Genomic DNA, 21,366 nt, shown 5'->3' with positions numbered 1-21,366 from the left:
TACAAATTTAAATAATTTCTTATATATTTTAATATTGAAGCTTTCAAATAAGCTTTGTTGCTAAGCCATACAAGCTAAATATTATATTAAGTTAGCTTTTATTGAAAGCTTTTTAGTAAGATAACAATATATTCATAGCATTTTATTGGAAAAATCTGTCTTTATTTATGGCAAGTAACAACCGATATTCGATATCTAACTCAAAAGCTTTAAAAATACTTTGTTAAATACCGAAAGCTTTTTCATATTTTTGAGTTATAATAAACAATTTGTCAATAGCTTTATTATTTACTAAAATTGTATGAATTTTTGACAAAATTTTAAATAAAGCTTTATATATTCATATTATTGTTATAATAAGCTTTTTATAAAGATTTCAACTATTTCACATATTTTAGTATAATAGCTTTTAGTAAACTGCAACATTTCAAAAGCTTTATTTCATTGAAAGCTATTTAGTAAGAAAACTATATAATCATAGCATTTTATTGGAAAAAGCTCTCTTTATTTACAATAAGTAACAACCGATATCTAACTTTTTAGCTTAAAAGCTTTAAAAATAGCTTTGTTAAATACTGAAAGCTTTTTCATATTTTTGTGTTAGAATAAACATTTTAACAAAAAAATTATTATTTCCAAAAATTGTATTAATTTTTTTACAAAAATTTAAAGCTTTTTGTTTTAATTAGATAATAAAAGCTTGCTATAGTAACAACTTTTTAACTAAGCTATAAGAGCTTTTAGAATTTCAAAATCATTTCCTTAGATTTTGTTAAAAGCAATTTAAAGAAATAACTTTTCTTCACTATTATAGTAATTTTTAGCTATTTGTTATGAAAAAGCTTTAAAATATGATGACACACTCTTAATTTACACAAATTGTGAATAAATTAACATTTTGTTCTTTTCTTTTTAAACCATTTGTTTTAAAAAAATCTTCTTATTTCATTATTTTCACTGACACTATTACCAGTAACTAGACAAGTTTTGCCATCACCGTTGTAGGAGTTTAAATTACATATTATATAAAACCAACTACGTGACTTTTTCCCTAATTTCTCTTAAACCATTAAACCATATTTCTTTTTTTTCATATTTTAAACTTTCGAGGTCTTAGCACAAGTACAAAAGCATTTGTATGAACATACACACACAGATACATGGGAAAAAATATAATAGTATGAGTCAAAAAAAGGCTGACACACAAACTTGATTATATACACACACACACACACAAATAAATAGTAGAAAGAGTGATAGTAAAGGAACAGAGATGGAGTATTATAAATAGTAAAATTATAACAACATAAATTACATTTACGCACATAATTCGCACTCACACAAACTGTCATACACCTACATATACATCCACATAAATGACACTAACACACTCTCACACTTTCATAAAACAAAACTGACTGGCACTCACACCAACTAACTGTCAGCTGAAAGAGAAGAGTATTGTTGCTGTTTTATTTTAAAGATAGACAATTCATAAAATTAAAAGAAAATTATATTTAAAAGCACAGCACACAGAGAAGACAAAAAAAAACAAAACTTTATTTCAAGTTTTCTTAGCTTTCCTAGGAAATTTAGGGAGAACAATAAAGGCAAAACAGAAATTATTTAAAAGGTAAGTAGTAAAATAACAAAATCTGAAGACCAAAACGACTTGACATCATTTTATTTATTACAAAACAGCCTCATGCCATAATTAGCGCACAACAAAACTTTTAAAAATATGCTTGCTTTATACAAAATGTATATAATTTTTAGTTAAAGGTAGCTCATTTACAGAATGGAGCTGCAGCACAAAAAGTTAAAAAAGGGTTATTTTCTAGTTTTAGACTGAGCTTCTTCCTTTAAATGTTTTCTATGCTTTGAAGTTGTTAATAATGTTGGTCTAAGGTTGTGTTGTCGTGCCTTGAAGTTTTGGCCCCAATGTATGTTTGTATGAATGTGTGTGGTATGCCGCCATAACGTAAACACCATAATTAGTTAAAGCTTTTGAATTACTTGGTAAAATATACAAACATTCATATACATACATAGATACATACATATAAACAAAAACTTTTAAGGTTATTTATGATTGTAGGTACTCGTTGCAAGGGTAAGTCAAAATAAACAATTTTAACGTTATTTCGTTGCTGTTACTGTCTCTAAAGATATAGAATTATTTTGAAGTGAAATAAATTTAACAAAATTTTAGTGTGTATTTTTTTAATGTTATAACAATAAAGAAATATATATATATTTTTTCTATTTCAAGGAAAAGTATAAGAAGTATGAGTTTTATTTAAAGGGAATGGTTTACTTGGTAAATGATTTTGTTTTTCATTATAACGAAAAACAATTTAAAAGAGTTTAAATACTGTGATTTTTCTAGAAATACTTTTTAAACTTTACAACAATTTATGAGAAAACTAATAGAAGCTGAAAGATTTTAAAAGCGAGGATTTATTGGTCAAGATTTTTTTCATGTTAACTTGAACTTTTTAAGTAAACTATGATTCAAGTTATATAGCTTTCCATTTGACAGGAAAAGATTCTAATTTGAAATTTGAATTTTTTATTAAAGCTTCTACAAACTTGTTTAAATTCAAAACTTTAAGCCAACAAAATCTAGTAATAAAAAGGCTATAAAAGCTTTAATAAAAAAACATTTAATTAAATTGATTAACAAATATTCCTCAAGAAGCTTTTAATAAAAAAACATAAAAGCTTATTTGAAAAAACCATAAAAAGCTTTTTTGAAAAAACCATAAAAAGCTTTTTTGAAAAAAACATAAAACGCTTTTTTAAAAAAAAACATAAAAAGCTGTTTTGAAAAAACCATAAAAAGCTTTTTTGAAAAAAGTTTTCAGAAGCTTTATATCCAAATGCATAAAAAGCTGTTAACAAAAAAAAATAACAAACTCTTTGAACTATTTTAATAGAAAAGCTATAACAAGCTTTTACTAAAAACTTCTTAAATATCATAAATGGCTCAAGCTAACATAAGGTTATTGATATAGTACTATGAAAGCTTTACATTTTTGTAGAAAAGATCTTTTGTAGTAAACTTTAATAATAGTTTTATTTTATAAATGATTTTAGTTTATTAATGTTTTTTTAAAGGAACTTTTACTATTAGATAAAAAGCTTTAACAATTTCATAAATATTCTGAATACCTCTATAAAATTAAGCACCCGAAAAAGCTTAGTTTAATTACTGCTAAAACGTTTTTAAAATTTTTTCCAAAAGCGATCTTTAAGAGTAGTTTTTTATTACAAACTTTATAGGTTTTGATGAATTTAAAAAGAGCTTTTAAAATCACAAATCTTTTACAAGTTGTATAACAAATTTTCTATATCTTAATATTAAATTAAAATTTTCTATAAAATCTTCTTTATTAAACTCTTATGAATTCCAAAATTCTAGGACATTAAAAAGCTTTTTTTAAAAAACGTTCACAAATATTCTAAACAATTACGTCAGACTTAGGCTTATAACAAAGTTTTAAATGAATATAGTATCAAAAAGCTTTAAAATAATATAGAAAAGCTCATTTGTAAAATTTTTAAGCAATTTTAATTTTTCGTATTTTTTAAAAATCTTTCGTTATAAGAAATTTAATTTAAAATTAGTTTAAGAGAAAATCAATGCTTATTTATTAATTAAACATTTCTATAGAAAGCATTACATGAGTATATTTTAAATTTATTTTAGGATTCTTTGCTCCACTTTAATAAAAATGTATTAAAGTCATTGCTAAACAAAAAAAGCTTTTTAGTTTTCCCCTAAGTGTGAAAGCTTTAATCTACTATTCTCAATAGGTTATTTTCGGGATAGCAAATGCTTGTTATAGAAGCTTTACAATTTTGTGTTAAATCATAAATAAAATATTTAAGTGTAAATATAATAATATCATGTAAATTATATTCCTTAAGTTTTTGTGAAAGCTTAAAGCTTTACTTAGTAAATGAATAAATATTTCAAACTTAGTTTAGTTTCTATTAAATAAGTTTAGTTCTACTAATATTGTTTGCTTTTAGCATAATGTGTTTGTAAGTATGCTAAACTTTAAGCTTTTTATAAAAGCTGTAAAACTTGCATGTTATTTAAATACTATCTTGATAATAAACATTGTTTAAAATCATTAAAAAATACTTGTAAAATTTAAAGCTTGTTTTTCATTGATACTTTTATAACTTTAATTGGGTATGTAACATTAAGCTTGTTGGACTTAATATACCTTTACTTTTAAGTAATAACAAAGCTATCAAAATAAAATAATAAATAAAGAAAATATATAAAAAAAAAACTTTTTTGTTAAACAAACAACTTTTGGCAATAAGTAAAAAAAAGAAGTAACAAAAACAACAGCAGTTTTATTAAATAAACGATAAACACTCACAGAGACAGACAAAAATTGTTTTCTAACCCTTTTTCCGAAATTAACCAAGACAATAAGGAATCAAATTGAAACAAAATAACAACAACAACAGCAGCAGCAACAAAAAAATGTCGAAATATAAAACTTCAACTCATTTATTTTATTTCTTTTAAAATCATATACAACATACAAACATACTTACAATAAAAAAGACAAATATTCGTTTACTCCCCCTCAATCTTAAAGAAATAAATTATAAACAGAAAACAACAAAACTCTTTCTTTCTTTCTATTTTTTGTTGTTTTTGCTTTTAGGCAATTCAAAATATAATTGTGTTGCAAAATGTTCTCAAATAAAGATAAATTGCGTAATTTAATATGCCAAGTTTTTCTTATGTCTTTCATTTCGTTGTTGTTGTTGTTTTTTTCTCCATGTTGTTCTTACAGATATTATTGTGATTGCTGTTGTTGTAGTTGTTGGGGTATTTATTGGTCTCATAATAATTAAACTTCATTTTGTTGTCTTGTGTTATTCATTTCAACTATGCTGCAGGAAGGATGTGAAAAACAAATGGAATGAGTAAGAAAATTTTCTAACTTTTCGGACCTCTTTCCATTATTTTTCATTTTATGCTTAAGGTCCCTTAAGAGTTTGAGTTGGAATTCGAGATTGCTGTTTGTTTTGTTTTTTGTTTGTATTATAAAAACATTTATTTTGAAAAACTCAATTTGTAATTTTATGTTTAGACATTTTCAAATTTAAAATGAGTTAGAGCAGTAAACAGAGTAGTAGTAGGGGAAAAACAATAACATTCTAAAATGTCAATTTATAAGATTATTATGGGTTTGTTGTGCTGCTGTTGTTGTAGTGTTTTATTTATTTAAAATATAAAATCATTTACCAAATATTTATAAATTTATTGTAATTGTTGTTGTTATTGCTATTGCTGTCTAGAAATGTGTCATTAAAATAAAGTAATTTTGAAAATATTTTTCATTTTTCTTCTTTTGCACTTAGATTTACGTAGGTAGGCATTTGTGAGAAATATTTGTTGGACATGTAATTATAAATTGAATTGATTGAAAACCTTTACTGAGAAAGAAGAAATATTTAAATTTCAAGAGTTTTTTGTTAAACAAATATAATTTTTATTTGTTTTATTTAAGGGTGTAAACAAATGTTTAATTATTGCTTTTTATTTGTCTATAAATCAATTAGTTTAATAACGAATATAGAAATTTTGAGATATTTTTGATATTTGAACAATAAACCTAAAATGTTTGGCAACATGTTGCTAATGCACTTCTTCGTGGAGAAAAAAAAGATAGCTGATCCCAACAAATAGTCTTTTTTTAAATATAAATTGTTTCTAAAATTGTTTAGCAACATGTTGCTAGAATTATGAAACTGATTGTAGATCGGTTTATAATTTTTTGAATTATTAATATCAATTTGTTTAGCAACATGTTGCTGTATACAAAACGATTCACAAACTTTGATAATTTTTAAATTCAATCTAACAAAACTAATTTTTAAATGTTTAACCAGATATTTTGAAGCTCTCAATTGAAGTTTTGATGATTGTAGCAACATGTTGCTAACAAAAGGAAAAACTACAGTAGGCATTAGAAATTAGTTGAAAACTGTTACTGTTTTGTTGTAGATTTCATACAAATAGAAATAAAGAAAATTTATTTTTTATTGCAACATGTTGCTAACAAAAAAGGAGTCATATTTTTCTTTTATAAAGAAATTTATTCGAAAAGTTATTTTTTTTTTTGCAATATACACATGTTGATATTTATTCGAAATACCAAATATAATCCAAAGACGATGGGTATTAGTTGAAACTGGAAGATGATTTTATTAGCAACAAAATGTAATTGCAATTAATGACAACATGGTTAAAGAACATAAAAACTCATAACAAATTCAAGGAGATTAAAGTATCAGAAAGAAATGTACAGATAATTAGTCTTGCATCAAACAAATTGTTCTACAGTTTCTAATACCAGACAAGATCTATTACTTATCACTGCAACATATTGCTGAACAAAAGCAACTTAAACAAATTTAACTTATAAGACTATATTTCTCTAATTGTTTATGGGATTTTTTTTACACTTTAACTGAAATTTTCAACAAATCGTATTAAAAATATGTTTCTTAATGCAAAAAAATTAAAACTTTATTTGAGCAACATGTTGCTGGCCTTAAAAATATTTTCAAAATATTGGAATTTAATGCAGTTTTTAATAAATCTTAAAAACTACACAAAAGTTGTATTTATAGAACAGATTTTAGAGTTCTTCCTTATTTTCTAAATCTTATAAATTTAAATGTATAGAACAAACATAAACAATCAATCCAATGTAAAATTGCTGCCTCATGTTTCTGGCAGCAAATCTCTTAAAAATTGTGTAAATTTTTCCAGTTTTTAGTTATAAATTTGTATACTATTTTCCATACTAATATGTTGCAGGCAAATAGCTTTTTAGCAACATGTTGCTGACATATTAAAATTTTGAACATGTTATAATTTAATCAAAGAGATTTGTAGAATATTATATCTTCAACATTTATAAAACAATCCATTGTAAAATTATATAAACCAACATGTTGCTGGCTACATAATTCTTAAACATCTTTCAAAAAGTCATATTTTTGGAACAATCAGATCAATATAAAAATGATTTAGAAAATAATTTTTATATTATTTTCTAAAGCAAACTATTGCTGATTTATCAACATGTTGCTAGTTTTTAAAACATTTTTAAAATAAAGTAATTTCATAATTCAATAATTTATAAAATAATTCATTGTAAATTTTTCTGAGGCAACATGTTGCTGGCAACCTAACTCTTTAAACAAATTTATAAAATATAATTTTTTGGAAACAATCAAATATTGGAAATAATTTGACGATTTCTGAATCTATGTTTTTGTACTTGTACTTTCTAAAGCAACATGTTGCTGAGAATATAGCTCTTCAATAAAATAACATTCTAGTACTAGTACTTTTTACAGCTTTTTATATTTATAAAATAAAATACTCATCATCTATTTTCAAACATGTTGCTTTTATATTATTGTAATTTTCCTTTTAAATTTCATAAACTTTTCTTAAATATTTCTATTTGTTTTGTGTAAATAAATAGAAAAATGTTGTACGGACTTTAATCTAAATAACTTTTTAATAAAAACGAAAAATTTATTTAGATATTTGTTTAGAATGTTAAAATGCAGTCAACCGAAATTTTTAATTTAAAATCTTTGGCAGCAAAATAAAGCAAGTAAGAAGAAATAATTTACAGAATTTTTTTTTAAAGCATTTTACGAAAAATAGATAATAAGGCTAAAGTAAATACAAGAAATAATAATATAAAATAAACTTTTGGGTATGATATTTATTACTTTAGCTAAACTCCCCTAAAAGTATGTTATAATATTGTAAATATGTTAATAAAATAAAATTAGCCAGGTAACCAGCACTCAGTGGCTTAAATTTACATAAATAAAAGCAATTTAATTACTTTGTTTATTTTAAATAAAATTTAATTTAAAATTTTTAGAAAGAATTTAATTTTATTTAGGTTTGGTAAAATTTATTTAGCTTTAGAATTTAATAAATAAAAATAAGCAGACCTGGTCACTACTTAATAAATTTTAAAAGTAAAAACAAATATAATAAATAGGATGTACTATTCCAAGAATAAATTGACTTTTTCTTAAAATTCACAGCTTTTATTAAGTAACCAAATTCTAATCTGTTTATGCTTTAAAAGGATTTGAGACCTTTCAATCCCTAGGTGATACTTTACTTTTATTTAAAACACTTAGTAAATTTATATTATTTTCATTTAAAAACACTAAAGTCTAACCATAACCTCTTGTTGCACATACCTCATACATATACATACGTAATCGCAAACACCTTCCACACTATTTGCTAAAGTGCTTTAAAGGACCTTTTTGTGGCAACAAATTAAATTGAAATTATTATTTAACCATAAATGGGGAGAACAGCCAGTGAAAAAAACCAACATGCAACAAACATGTTGAAAGTTAAATGTTGGACAAAAGCTAACAGGCAGCCAACTGCCAAGAAGAGGCCAGGCATATGAGGGAGAGGAAAGTTAACAATTTTGGCACCAAAAACAAATCATGATACATATACATGGTATAAAGCAACTCCCACATAATTTTAACAAATTTTATGACAAAAACTTATGCAACACTAAAAAATATATCTACTACATAACAAAATGAAATAAAAACGGCAGCAACAAAAAAAAACTTTGTTAAAAAAAAATTTTTGTTATATATCATTTATAAGAACGAGGAAAGAGGGAGGTAAAGGTCTGGGTATTTTGTAGCTCTTAAAAAGGAAGAGTGTAAAAGCAGTCAAAGAAGTTAAAAGAAATATTTTTTGGCTAAAAGCTGAAGGAAAAAAAAACACTTTTAAATGTTTGGTTTTATTGTAGTTTGTTTGGTTTTATTTTCCCTATAAGTTAAGTGAATTTTGTGTCTGTTCAGGGTGTTGGTTGTGCTTGTCTATTTGTGATATTCTGTTTTCGGATAGCTGGTAATGGTGGTGGTGTTGTTGTAATTGCTTTGACTTGGAAAGCTGTAAATCACAGCAGTAGACTCAACTCAGCACAATCATGTACAATAACACCAACAAAATGCTATAGTTAAAAGCTATACAACAACAATAACCAAAAAAAGAAAACAAAAAACGAACGGAAAAGATACCCCAGCATTTGTAGTTTATGGCTGTATGTGTAATATATATATGGGGTTGATAATAAATTGTTAAATATCCCAGGACACCAGCCAGCTCCTTTTTTGGTTTGTGTCTGTTAATGTATATATCAACATATATAGCAACATTTTAAGAAATCTTTTATTTAACAAACATAAGAAACAAAAAAAAAATAAAATACATAAAATAGGAGGAGTATGTATTCTCAAGACATCTTCATGAGACATGCAGACACTGCAGTAACAAACACTTTTCATTTCAGCACTGTCAGTCATTATTAAAATTATCAAGTCGTTGGTAACATCCAACGGAAATCTGAAATAATGTCAATTTTTGTGACTAATTTGAAGAAAAGATTTTTTTTCTTCAGCATAATATACGAAATGTTAAATGGTATGTATGTATGTGTATGAAGAAAAGTGTGACATGCTTTAGGGAGTTATTGAAAAAATAAACAGACTTGAAATCTTGGTTGGCATACAAATTTAAAAAATACTGCCTATTATAGAGGCTATCATAGCAGCTTGTGCTTTTTTGGTTCAAAATGTTGCCTACTTCAGGGAGTTAAATCAATTTGAGCTAAAAATTTACTTTAAATATTTAGAAAAAATTTGTTATTTTTTATTTGAAAAGTTTACGTAAAATGTTAGCCAAGTCAAATCATAGATTGATTTTAAGTTGTTGATCTAAAGATTTTAAATTATTTTGTTATTCGTAAATAGAATTAATATAGCATCTACACCAAATCAAAAACAATTTTGCACTTTTTCTTATAAAAAACTGTTTTAGAACAATGTTTTTAAATTCATTTCTATATAGTATATATAATAGTTTTCACAAACATTATTTGCATATATGTGGGACATTTAAAATTGTTTACATTTTCTTTTATTCTTTATATACATATATGATATATAAATGCTCAATATGTATTGTGGAAATCCAGAGTTGCAAGTTATGTTTTAGTGCTTAGTACTAAGTACTTTTTGAATATCCAGATCAATAAAGTTTAAAACTTCAACCGGCCATGAAATCTCAATATCCGTAATCTCTGTCAGATTACCTCTATTTCAATCAGAAATCTAATAGTAGAAGTTCACCATTAGGTTCAAAGAAATGTGTGACACATGCTCTGTGATTGTTTATTGAATTCATGTAGAAAACAAATTTTTATCTTGCAGAGGACAGCGAGTGCATGGCGTTTAATTACATTCAAATAATTTCCGTTGACAAATAGTCGGATATTTGTGATACAAAATAAACGTCGACAAGTCTTGAAATGCTATGGAATAATTTGGTAGAAATGAAATAAAAAACTTGTTTGGTGAAAGTTCAAAAATTATTCTTGTAATTTATGCCGAGAAAAATAACGGAGGGAATCATAAAGTACATGGTCCGAGGTTTCGTCTAGCAACAAAATCAAAGACTACATGCACAGAAAAAGTTTTTAACAATATTATGGTCACTGTAACTATTAACATTTACATGATTGCAACAATTATATATATGATTGTAGAAATTTAGTATACATATATTTGTGGCAACCATTTTGATTATGGTTATCATACTCTGTGAACAACATATTATGATATAATTATTCATGATGAACATGATTGCCATAAACATATATTTATTTATTGTACTACAATCATATATATGATTGATACAATAATTTGGATGGTAACTTAAACATATTATGGTTACCACAATCATATAACTGATTTCAGTGACAATAATATTGTTAAAAAAACTTCTAAAAATTATTAAATGGTTATGGGAAACATGTACAACTATAATTTTTATCTGGATGTAGTGACACCATTACCTAAAGTGTACTAATGCTATCAAAGATCTAGTAAGAAATGCTGTAAGTATTTGGATGCTTTCATGGAGAATAGCTGACAATAATACAAGAACTCAACGTATGAAGTCCTCACCACAGCGATTTTCGCTAAAAATCCTATTAAACTAGAAAAAAATGGAAAATTGTGATACTTTTATTTCCAGAATATGTGGCATTTAAAAAATTCGTCTTAATTCTACACATTTCATTTCTGCTTTCAAATTAAATTTAAATTTTTATATAAATTTTGCCCGAAAAATATTAAAACTTTTTTAAGCATTATATTTTAATAATAAATTGCATACATAACATGGCAACCACAAATTTGTTGGTTGCATTGGCAAATTTTTAACTTTTCTTTACAGATTTATACTTTTTATTATATGAGAATGTTGTTGTTAAACTTAAATTTTGTTGCTGTTTTTTTTGGTAAAATGGTGTTGCTATTAGTTACTTAACAACTACCAGCACTTTTATTATTTTGTTTGGTAATGAAATTGCTGTTCTGTTTGGTTGTTTTTGGGGTTATTGTCTAGTCGTTTGTTGGGTTCTGCTTTACTTTTTTTTTATTTTTTTTGTATGGGCTCCTCTTGTGCACCCTTTTCAAACATGCCACACAATAATTTTGGAAATATATTTTTGGAGAAAACATATTAAATCAGTGCAGACATGCGGGTACACACAGAAAATACTCGTTTAGTCATTAATTTATTTATGCTGTAGAATAAAAGTAAAAAAAAAATTCTACAAAAAACCAAAATAAAAACATGTTAATTTGTGGGCAAAATGAGACAAGGAATAAATTTCTTGGAAATTGTAGTTAAGTTTTTAAAACAAATTAAGTTTGTTGTTTTTATTTCCTTAAATTTTATAAATTTTTAAGTAAATTTAAACTTTAATTTATGGTTTCTGTTAGGTCCTTCTAGGTTTTAATAAACTTTATAGTTAGCTGATTATCACCTTTAGTCTGGTGAACGTGACTTTTATTTTAATTGAAAATCATTTTCCAAGTGTCTACACTTATATTTGCATATTATTATTTTATTTATTTTTTTTAGCTTTTAAATCCTTTTAAAAACATTTCCTTTAATTTTATAGAAATCTTTCCAGGAAGCATAACACATTTTCCTTAGTTTCCATTTATTTTCTCTCCCACTACAAAACTATAATCTGATTATGAAAAAAGAATTCTAGATGTATTTACTTTGTTAATGAGAATTTTTTCATACATAGTTTGCTCTTAAAAGTTTACCTAAGTCTCGGCTGCTGATACAAAATTCTCGTTTTTTTTTTTGCTTTGTTTACTGTTAAATAAACTCTAATACTAATCGTATGTATGCAGATAACACACGTCCCATTTGGTATTATAATACTTACACTAATGCCAACTAATTTGACTTTATTGTATAAGTGTGGGTAGCAGAGACTTATAAAACCAAAAGGACAAACAGAAAAGCTAGCTGAACTGTAAAAGCTAGAGTTCAAAAAGGTTATTACCAAAAACTCTGCTAGAAATTACAATTATGGCAGCAAAAACTTAAACAAATTCAATAAAATAAGATAAGTTTAAGTATAAGTATAAATGTTACCAAAAATCTTTAAAAGTTTAAGGCCTTTTTTAAAGTCTAAGGTGTATTTTTACTATAAAATATTTTACATTTAATGGTAACCGTAATTAATGAAAAAATTAACATGAGTATGTGTACTCATAGTTTTAACACGTAGAACCCAAAACATTTGCTGCACTATTAATGCGGCGTGATGTGTGTATTTAACATTATGTTTACATTACATTAGGCTTAATATACTATACATTACATACATATTTATATAGAAAAATATAGAAACACTCATACTTATTTGAACAAGCAGAAAAAAGGAAATGAATATGAAGAACAACTTGTACCAGAGACAAATAATAACGGCAAGTTTTACTAAGCTTAATCTAACAATACCTAACCATGTTAATGTTTGTTAACACATGTGTATGTGTGTGCATGTAAATGTCCTTAGATGGGTTGTTGTAATTTAATCCAATACTTAACAAGACATTTATGCATGTGTATACTACCAACATGAACACAGACACATGCATATGTTGTAGTTGTTTATTTTTTTTCAGAATGTTTGTTAATACTTATTAAAAATCCTGTATCATTCTTGTAGTTTTTCTTCTTCCTCACTCTGGTTTCTAGTTGTTCTTCTTACATTTAATTAATATTAAATAACAACAGTGAAAGCTACATAGAAATGTCAGTATTTTTAGTAAAAAGAACCTTTAGTACAAACTTCTTAGTATGAAGTACTTTTAGTACCAAGTACTTTTAGTAATAAGTACTTTTAGTACTAAGTACTTTTAGTACTAAGTACTTTTAGTACTAAGTACTTTTAGTACTAAGTACTTTTAGTACTAAGTACTTTTAGTACTAAGTACTTTTAGTACTAAGTACTTTTAGTACCAAGTACATTTAGTACCAAGTACTTTTAGTACCAAGCACATTTAGTACGAAGTACTTTTAGTACGAAGTACTTTTAGTACCAAGTACTTTTAGTACCAAGTACTTTTAGTACCAAGTACTTTTAGTACTAAGTACTTTTATTACCAAGTACTTTTAGTACTAATTACTTTTAGTACTAAGTACTTTTAGTACTAAGTAATTTTAGTACTAAGTACTTTTAGTACTAAGTACTTTTAGTACTAAGACCTTTTAGTACTAAGTACTTCTAGTACTAATTACTTCTAGTACTAAGTACTTCTAGTACTAAGTACTTCTAGTACTAAGTACTTTTAGTACCAAGTACTTTTAGTACTAAGTACTTTTAGTACTAAGTACTTTTAGTACTAAGTACTTCTAGTACTAAGTACTTTTAGTACTAAGTACTTTTAGTACTAAGTACTTTTAGTACTAAGTACTTTTAATACTAAGTACTTTTAGTACTAAGTACTTTTAGTACTAAGTACTTTTAGTACCAAGTACTTTTAGTACCAAGTACTTTTAGTACCAAGCACATTTAGTATGAAGTACTTTTAGTACGAAGTACTTTTAGTACCAAGTACTTTTAGTACCAAGTACTTTTAGTACCAAGTACTTTTAGTACCAAGTACTTTTAGTACTAAGTACTTTTATTACCAAGTACTTTTAGTACTAATTACTTTTAGTACTAAGTACTTTTAGTACTAAGTAATTTTAGTACTAAGTACTTTTAGTACTAAGTACTTTTAGTACTGAGTACTAAGTACTTTTAGTACTAAGTACTTTTAGTACTAAGACCTTTTAGTACTAAGTACTTCTAGTACTAATTACTTCTAGTACTAAGTACTTCTAGTACTAAGTACTTCTAGTACTAAGTACTTTTAGTACTAAGTACTTTTAGTACTAAGTACTTTTAGTACTAAGTACTTCTAGTACTAAGTACTTTTAGTACTAAGTACTTTTAGTACTAAGTACTTTTAGTACTAAGTACTTTTAATACTAAGAACTTTTAGTACTGAGTACTTTTAGTACCAAGTGCTTTTAGTACCAAGTACTTTTAGTACTAAGTACTTTTATTACCAAGTACTTTTATTACCAAGTACTTTTAGTACTAAGTACTTTTAGTACTAAGTACTTTTAGTAATAAGTACTTTTAGTACTAAGTACTTTTAGTACCAAGTACTTTTAGTACCAAGTACTTTTAGTACCAAGTACTTTTAGTACTAAGTACTTTTAGTACTAAGTACTTTTAGTACTAAGTACTTTTAGTACTAAGTACTTTTAATACTAAGAACTTTTAGTACTAAGTACTTTTAGTACCAAGTACTTTTAGTACCAAGTACTTTTAGTACTAAGTACTTTTAGTACTAAGTACTTTTAGTACTAAGTACTTTTAGTACTAAGTACTTTTAGTACTAAGTACTTTTAGTACTAATTACTTTTACTACTAAGTACTTTTAGTACTAAATACTTTTTGTACTAAGTACTTCTTGTAATAAGTACTTTTTGGAAATTGTCTCCATTTGAAAATATTATTGAATATTCCGATTAAGGGAGATACTTTTTTGGTCACCTTGTATTAATCTGGAACTAATAGAAGAACCTATTGCTAATATTTGCGTTTTCAACTACATATAAGAAATTTATATGCACAAAACCAAAGCATACTTTCAGTTATTAACATATTTAAAAATTGTATCTGTTTTGAATTATTTCACTTAAAGCTTAGCGGTATGCATAATAACTATGAAATTCTGTTCCCTTATTATTTATTTTACTGTGCCCCCTAACCCCACTTCAAACTAGTGACATTACAACACAAACAATTTTTAAATATGAGTAAAAGTATCATCTAAACTCATACATTTAACTGAAAAGGATTCCTCATGTTTACATATTCATAATAGTTTATTTACACACAAAAAAAAACGACAAGAAACAACGTAGGAAATTGTTAGCATAATAAACATTAACATGTACATAGAAAAAACTAACGTAGTTTAAACAAAAAAATATTTACATACCTGCAAAATATGCCAACATGGCTGTTAGGACGACTGATATTAAAATTAAGGCGATACTCAAACATTTCCAGGAACAACGATGTTGACAACGTTTATCTATGTGAAACCTGCAAGAAAAAAAAAACAATAGAACAGAAAAATTATTTATTATTTGCAAAATTTTAATTAAAATTATGAGATGAGATTATAAATATGCTGATCTTATGTATATGTTATCAAAATGTTAAACAAATTCATTTACATACTTTAGCAGAGTTCGTGCCACAAATGTATAGCCTACATAAAGGCGATTTAAAAAATCAAAGTCCAAATTATTGAAGTTATGTTGATAATATTTTAAAAATATTTTTATGACAAAAACTAAATAGGTAACAAAGTTATTGTAAATGGATTTTTTACAGCATTCTAAATAAAATAGATGCCTATAGACTGTCATTTTACTTCAGCTACACAAATGTCTAGCATACTTAAAGGCGACCTACAAAGTCTGAATTCAATATAATTTTTATTCAAAATTAGCTAAACCATTTTGTTATTAATAAGATTTTGCCTTAAAAATTTGTATAAATTTTAAATTAGATATTAGTGCTTTTCTAAATCTGTAACAACATTTTTATGAATTGATTTTTTAATGACGTTTTACATCTTAATCAAAAGTAAAGCCGATGTAAATTGAACAAAAATAAAGCCTATTTACAGGCGATGTAAATTGAACTGAAATTGAATTTCATTAAAATTTTTAAAAGATTTTAATTGAAAAATTTTACGAAAACAATTTAATTTTCTTATGTTTTAGCTATCTATGTACATTAATTTGATTGTCTGTCATACAAGGTTTCTATTTATTTTAATACTTTTACATCCTTGTTATTTTAAACATACACTTTTGTTGTTTTAGTTGTTGTTGTTAATTTTTTTTCTGTATATTAAAAATGCTGTTAAAAATGGCCATGTTTTGTTTACACACATACTTTTATATTAGGATGGCGCCGTTTGTATGAAAGAAAAATAAGGTGTAGATGGTTCCAACTAAAATGAAACACTGGTTTGCTTGAGGAGACTATTTTTAAAAATGTGTGTCCTGGCGTCAGTATTTAGAAAACTGGATCAAAGGATAAAAATTTCAAGCTTTCCTACGATACCAATATTGCAAATGTTTCCTTTGAGAAAAATATTAAAAAAATCATAAAAACCTTAAAAAAGGAACTTTTGGTCCTTTGGTCGAGCTCAGCACATACCGGAAATGGGCATCGTCGAATGAGTTACACTTTTAATTAAGTTTACTTTGGAGCCATCCTACTAAACATATATTTAAACATGTGTGTATTTGTAACAGTTTGTGTGTGTTTGCTAAGAGAAAACATTTAAAGCAGTGTTGACACATTTAAGTGTATGTTTTGTATTCTTTTTATCCTTTTATTTCACTCTTTTTAACTTTGTTGTAAAGTTTATATAAATGTGTGTGTTTGTTTTTTGTTTTAAGTTTTTTTCTAGGTTGTTAAGGACATACACTGGTCATATGTATTAATTTAATTAAATTTTTTTATGGCTTTTTACAGCAAAAAAAAAAATAAAATAACTGTACAAAGAACACACTTTTATTTGAAAACAACTTTTTTGGAATTAAATTAAATGCAAAGACTAGGTTTCGTTTGAAACTTGTATTCCACAAATATGTATATTAACATTTTGCTAAATTACAAAATTTTTAAAAATTTTCTATACAATTTTTCACTTTAAATATTTTTGACTAAAATAGCTAAAAATAAACACAAACTAAATAGAATTAAACAAATAGAAATAATTTAAAGTGTCATTGAAAATTTTCACAAAATAAATACGGAAGACTAAAGTGTTGTTTTTGTTGTTGTTATGGCTGTTTAGCAGCACATGTGTTGACACAAATGAAAAACAAATAAACAAAAGTGTCAACTAAATAAATACAACTCATATGTAAATAAACGACAGAAAAAAAATGCAACATCACACCTAAAAGTAATTGCCATAATTCAAATTGTGTACACTAAACAAACAAAAGAATTCTGCAAAAAAAAAGAAGGAGTCAAATACCAACTCCCCCCCCCCCAAACTTTATAATTGGTCAACTAACAAACTGACCAAAACATATTTTCCATAAACTCACATGAAATTCATAAAATGTTGAGCTGCCTTGTCTTGTTACCCAACACCTTCACTTTTGTGTATGTTTAATGAAGCTCTTTACTATAACTAATAGCAACATTTCTTTTTTTTTCGTATGTTTAATTTAAGGAAGGTAGCACAAGTGTTCTTGACAATTTACACAAGCTACTACTACCACTCATCGTTGCATACTTAGTCAAACTATGCAACAACTCTTACACCTCTGTATTTCTTGTGGCATCAGAGAGAGAGAACTCCAAAAAAATGCAATTATTCATTTTAAGTAACAACATATTGCCTTAACACATAATCACACCATTATTTATATATGTGCAAGCAACAACAACCAAAAAAAAATCATACAACAAGTAAAATATTCTTTCTACTCCTTGCTTGCAACAATGTAAATGTAAGTATAAATGTTGTTGTTTGGTAATTCTGTTACCTCTTCGTTTTTATGCAACTTCACTGTTAAAACAGAGAAAAATAAAAAAATAATGAAGAAATTTGAATTCAGTGTAAATTTATGCCAAAAATTAACCATAAGCAAAATTACACCAATACATACGTCTATGTATGTACTCAAACCAAAGACTGCTAGCATCATTCATTTATACTCAAACCTAGAAAGCTGTATCATGTATCATAGTCATGCAGTAGAGAAATTATTATTCAAACCAGGGTTAAAAAAGTGGGTACTATTGTACTTTTCTTTATATAAATTCTGAGCAGAAAAGTACCATTTTGTCAATATTGGAAAATTTAACAAAACAAAGCTACTTTCCATTAATGTTTTGGGGCATACATTTTAGATTTAACACTCCACTCCAATCAAGGGATTCGCTATTTGATAATTTTTGTGTGAAAAAATTTTGTTTTTTTCATGAAAAAAGCTTTTCTTATGAATATCAGCTTATTCACAAACAGTTTTTAAATTTTTTTTGTAGAAAAATCTTTTTTGACAAATTTAAATTTTTTGTAAAAAAGCTTTTCTTCTTTAAACTTTTATTTCCAATGTTTTGGGGCATACCTTTTTAGATTTAACACTCCACTCTAATAAAGGTATAATATGTTTGAAAATTTTTGTGTGAAAAAATAGTTTTTAAAAAAAAAATTAAAATTTTTTGTAGAAAAAGCTTTTTGACAAATTTAATATTTTTTTTGTGAAAAAGCCTTTCTTCTCGAAAATTTTATTTAGTAAAATAAATGTAAAAATCCCTAATAATTGATTTCTTTTTTAAGAAAATATTTGATTTTGTTAAGAAAAAGCTTTATTTAATTGTTGAAAAGGGTTTTAGTCAAAATGTATTTTATGCAGAAAATTATCAAATTATCATGTATTCAATTTTAATAAATTTTATGCAAAAAGCTTTTTTTAAAATATTTTAAAATTTTTTTTTTGAAAAAGCTTTTTTGAAAAATTTTAATTTTTTGTAAAAAAGCTTTTCTTATAGAAACTTTTATTTAGTAAAAGTAACAAATGTTTTTAGCTAAATATTTAAAAATTTTTTTTTGAAAAAGCTTTTTTTGAAAAATTTAAATTTTTTGTAAAAAAGCTTTTCTTATAGAAACTTTTATTTAGTAAAAGTAACAGTAGATGAATTTTTTTAAGAAAATATTTGATGTTGTTAAAAAAATTTAAAAAAAACTTACAATATATATGACAATTTACCCAAAAAAGCTTTTTTCTGCATAAAACAGATTTTTTAACTTTGTAAAAGATGTTTAGTCAAAAGGTGTTTTAAGAAGAAAAATGCTTTTTTAGGAAAATTTGCATGTATACTGGAAAAGCTTTTTAGTATTTTTTAGAAAATCTGTTTTTATTCGAAAAGCTTTTTACAAAATATTTTTTGAAAAAAGTTTTTTAAAAATTGACATTGTTGTAAAAAAGCTTTTCTTACATCAATAACATACAGCAATAATAAATATTTTAGATAAATCGCATTAATTTAGAAATATGAGTTTCTGTTAAACAGCTTTGAAAGCATTTAATTACTCTTTTAAAAAAATATTTGATTTTGTTATGAAAAAGCTTTATTTAATTTTAAAAACTGGGTTTTAATCAAGATGTGTTTTATGCAGAAAAAAGTTTTTTTTGAGCAAATTGTCATGTATGAATGTTGGAAAAGCTTTTTTATACTGTTTTTAGAAAATCAAATTTTTAGGCGTAAAGCCTTTTGAAAATATTTTTTTTTTTTTGGAAAAAGCATAGCGTGACAGTGACTGATAATAAACAGCAAACATTGTTGTCTGATTGCTTGTTGTACTCTTGTCGGTGTGAAAGCACAAAAGCTCTATTGTAATAGCTCGTACATTGTGCATATGAGCTGTACGTAACTGATTTAGATTATAAATATTGGATAGGAGAGTGTTGTACACAGACAATAGGAATATAAATAAAAGTTGTTGAAAAAGCTTTAGAGAAAAAAAACTATTTTCACATGCACCGTTTATTTAAGGTAAATTCTAATTCTGTTAAAAACATTGAAATACTAGTACAAAATAACTAACATATTTTGGTTTAAATTATATGCAAAATGTATTGGTACAATTAACTACCAAAAAGTACATTTTTAATAATACTCTGGAGACATTCATAATTTTCATTCAACATCTCCAACCAAGAAACTATTATTCAAACAGTGATTCATATATTCAACTTATAGTTGCTTTCTTACATTTCTCTCCTATTCCTATCTCTCTCTCTTTGTATATCTTTTTAAAATGCAAAAAGTGTTCAGCATACATATAACATGCTTTGGTAAGCATTTCATTAAAGGATGTGCAGGCAATAATAACAACAACAACAACCAGAACAACAACATTAAATTGCTTACTATATTTTTGCAGTTGTTGTTTATGATACTCATTTTGCTGTCATGATTACATGCCAGCAACATTATTTTTTTTTCTTGACTTTTTTGCTGTTTAAAGGCTTGTCTTAGAAGCCGCCCACTCTGAAAACCCATTAAAAACATTATTGTTACTTCTTGGTAACTTTTTGAGCCTTCTGTTGGTTTCATTCATTCATTCAGTTAAAGCTTAATTTATTAAAAAGTAAAATTGATTGGTTTTTTTTTGTTGTTGTTGTTGTTATTGTATTTTATTTTAATGACAATAGACTTTATAATGACATAAATTGCCTGTAAAATGTCTTTGCAAAAACATTTAATGAAGACATTAAGACTGACGTGCAGTTTTAATAAGAATTAGATGTTTAAGAAAAAAATTTCGTTGACTGAATGGCTGGCTGAGTGATTTGGGTGTGTTAAAAGATTTTTGTTAAGTGAAATTGTGTTATTTTGTGTAAAAAAGAAGTTTTTTTTGTTAAATTTTAAATTCTTGAATTATACAAATGTTGCTTGCTCTAAATCTTTCATGATTGAGTGAAATTTTAAAAATTTCCCTTTAGAAATTTGTTTTAAATTTTCGAAAAATAGTAAAATTTTTTAAGGAGGCACCTAAAACAGATTAATAATTAAAATTTAAAAAAATTTTATAATTTTCAAAATTTCCCTCTTGGGAAATTTCGAAAATTATAAAATTTTTTTAAATAATTTTAGTTTAAAGCCATATTTTTTAAAACAAGAATTTAAATATTTATATTTAAAATTTTTTTTTTTTTTTAAATTTTCAAAATTTTCCTTAAATATTTTTATTTATTTTTTTTAAATAGTAAATCTTTCATTAAATGCAAAACTTGAATACATTTTACAAACAAAAAGAAAAAAATTTCAT

General features: G+C 25.3%; 1 protein-coding gene across 1 annotated transcript in view; it reads right to left on the bottom strand.

Moving 5' to 3' along the window:
* Ten-a (tenascin accessory) overlaps nt 1–21,366 on the bottom strand; it is a 347,949-nt gene that overhangs the window by 171,725 nt on the left and 154,858 nt on the right. The window contains exon 3 of the mRNA XM_065510066.1: nt 15,487–15,593. Within this exon, the coding sequence (XP_065366138.1) occupies nt 15,487–15,593 (107 nt within the window). The remainder of the gene's footprint in view (nt 1–15,486; nt 15,594–21,366) is intronic.

Source organism: Calliphora vicina, chromosome 4 (genome assembly GCF_958450345.1).
Source record: "Calliphora vicina chromosome 4, idCalVici1.1, whole genome shotgun sequence".
NCBI lineage: Eukaryota > Metazoa > Arthropoda > Insecta > Diptera > Calliphoridae > Calliphora > Calliphora vicina.
This window is presented reverse-complemented; position numbering and strand designations above follow the sequence as displayed.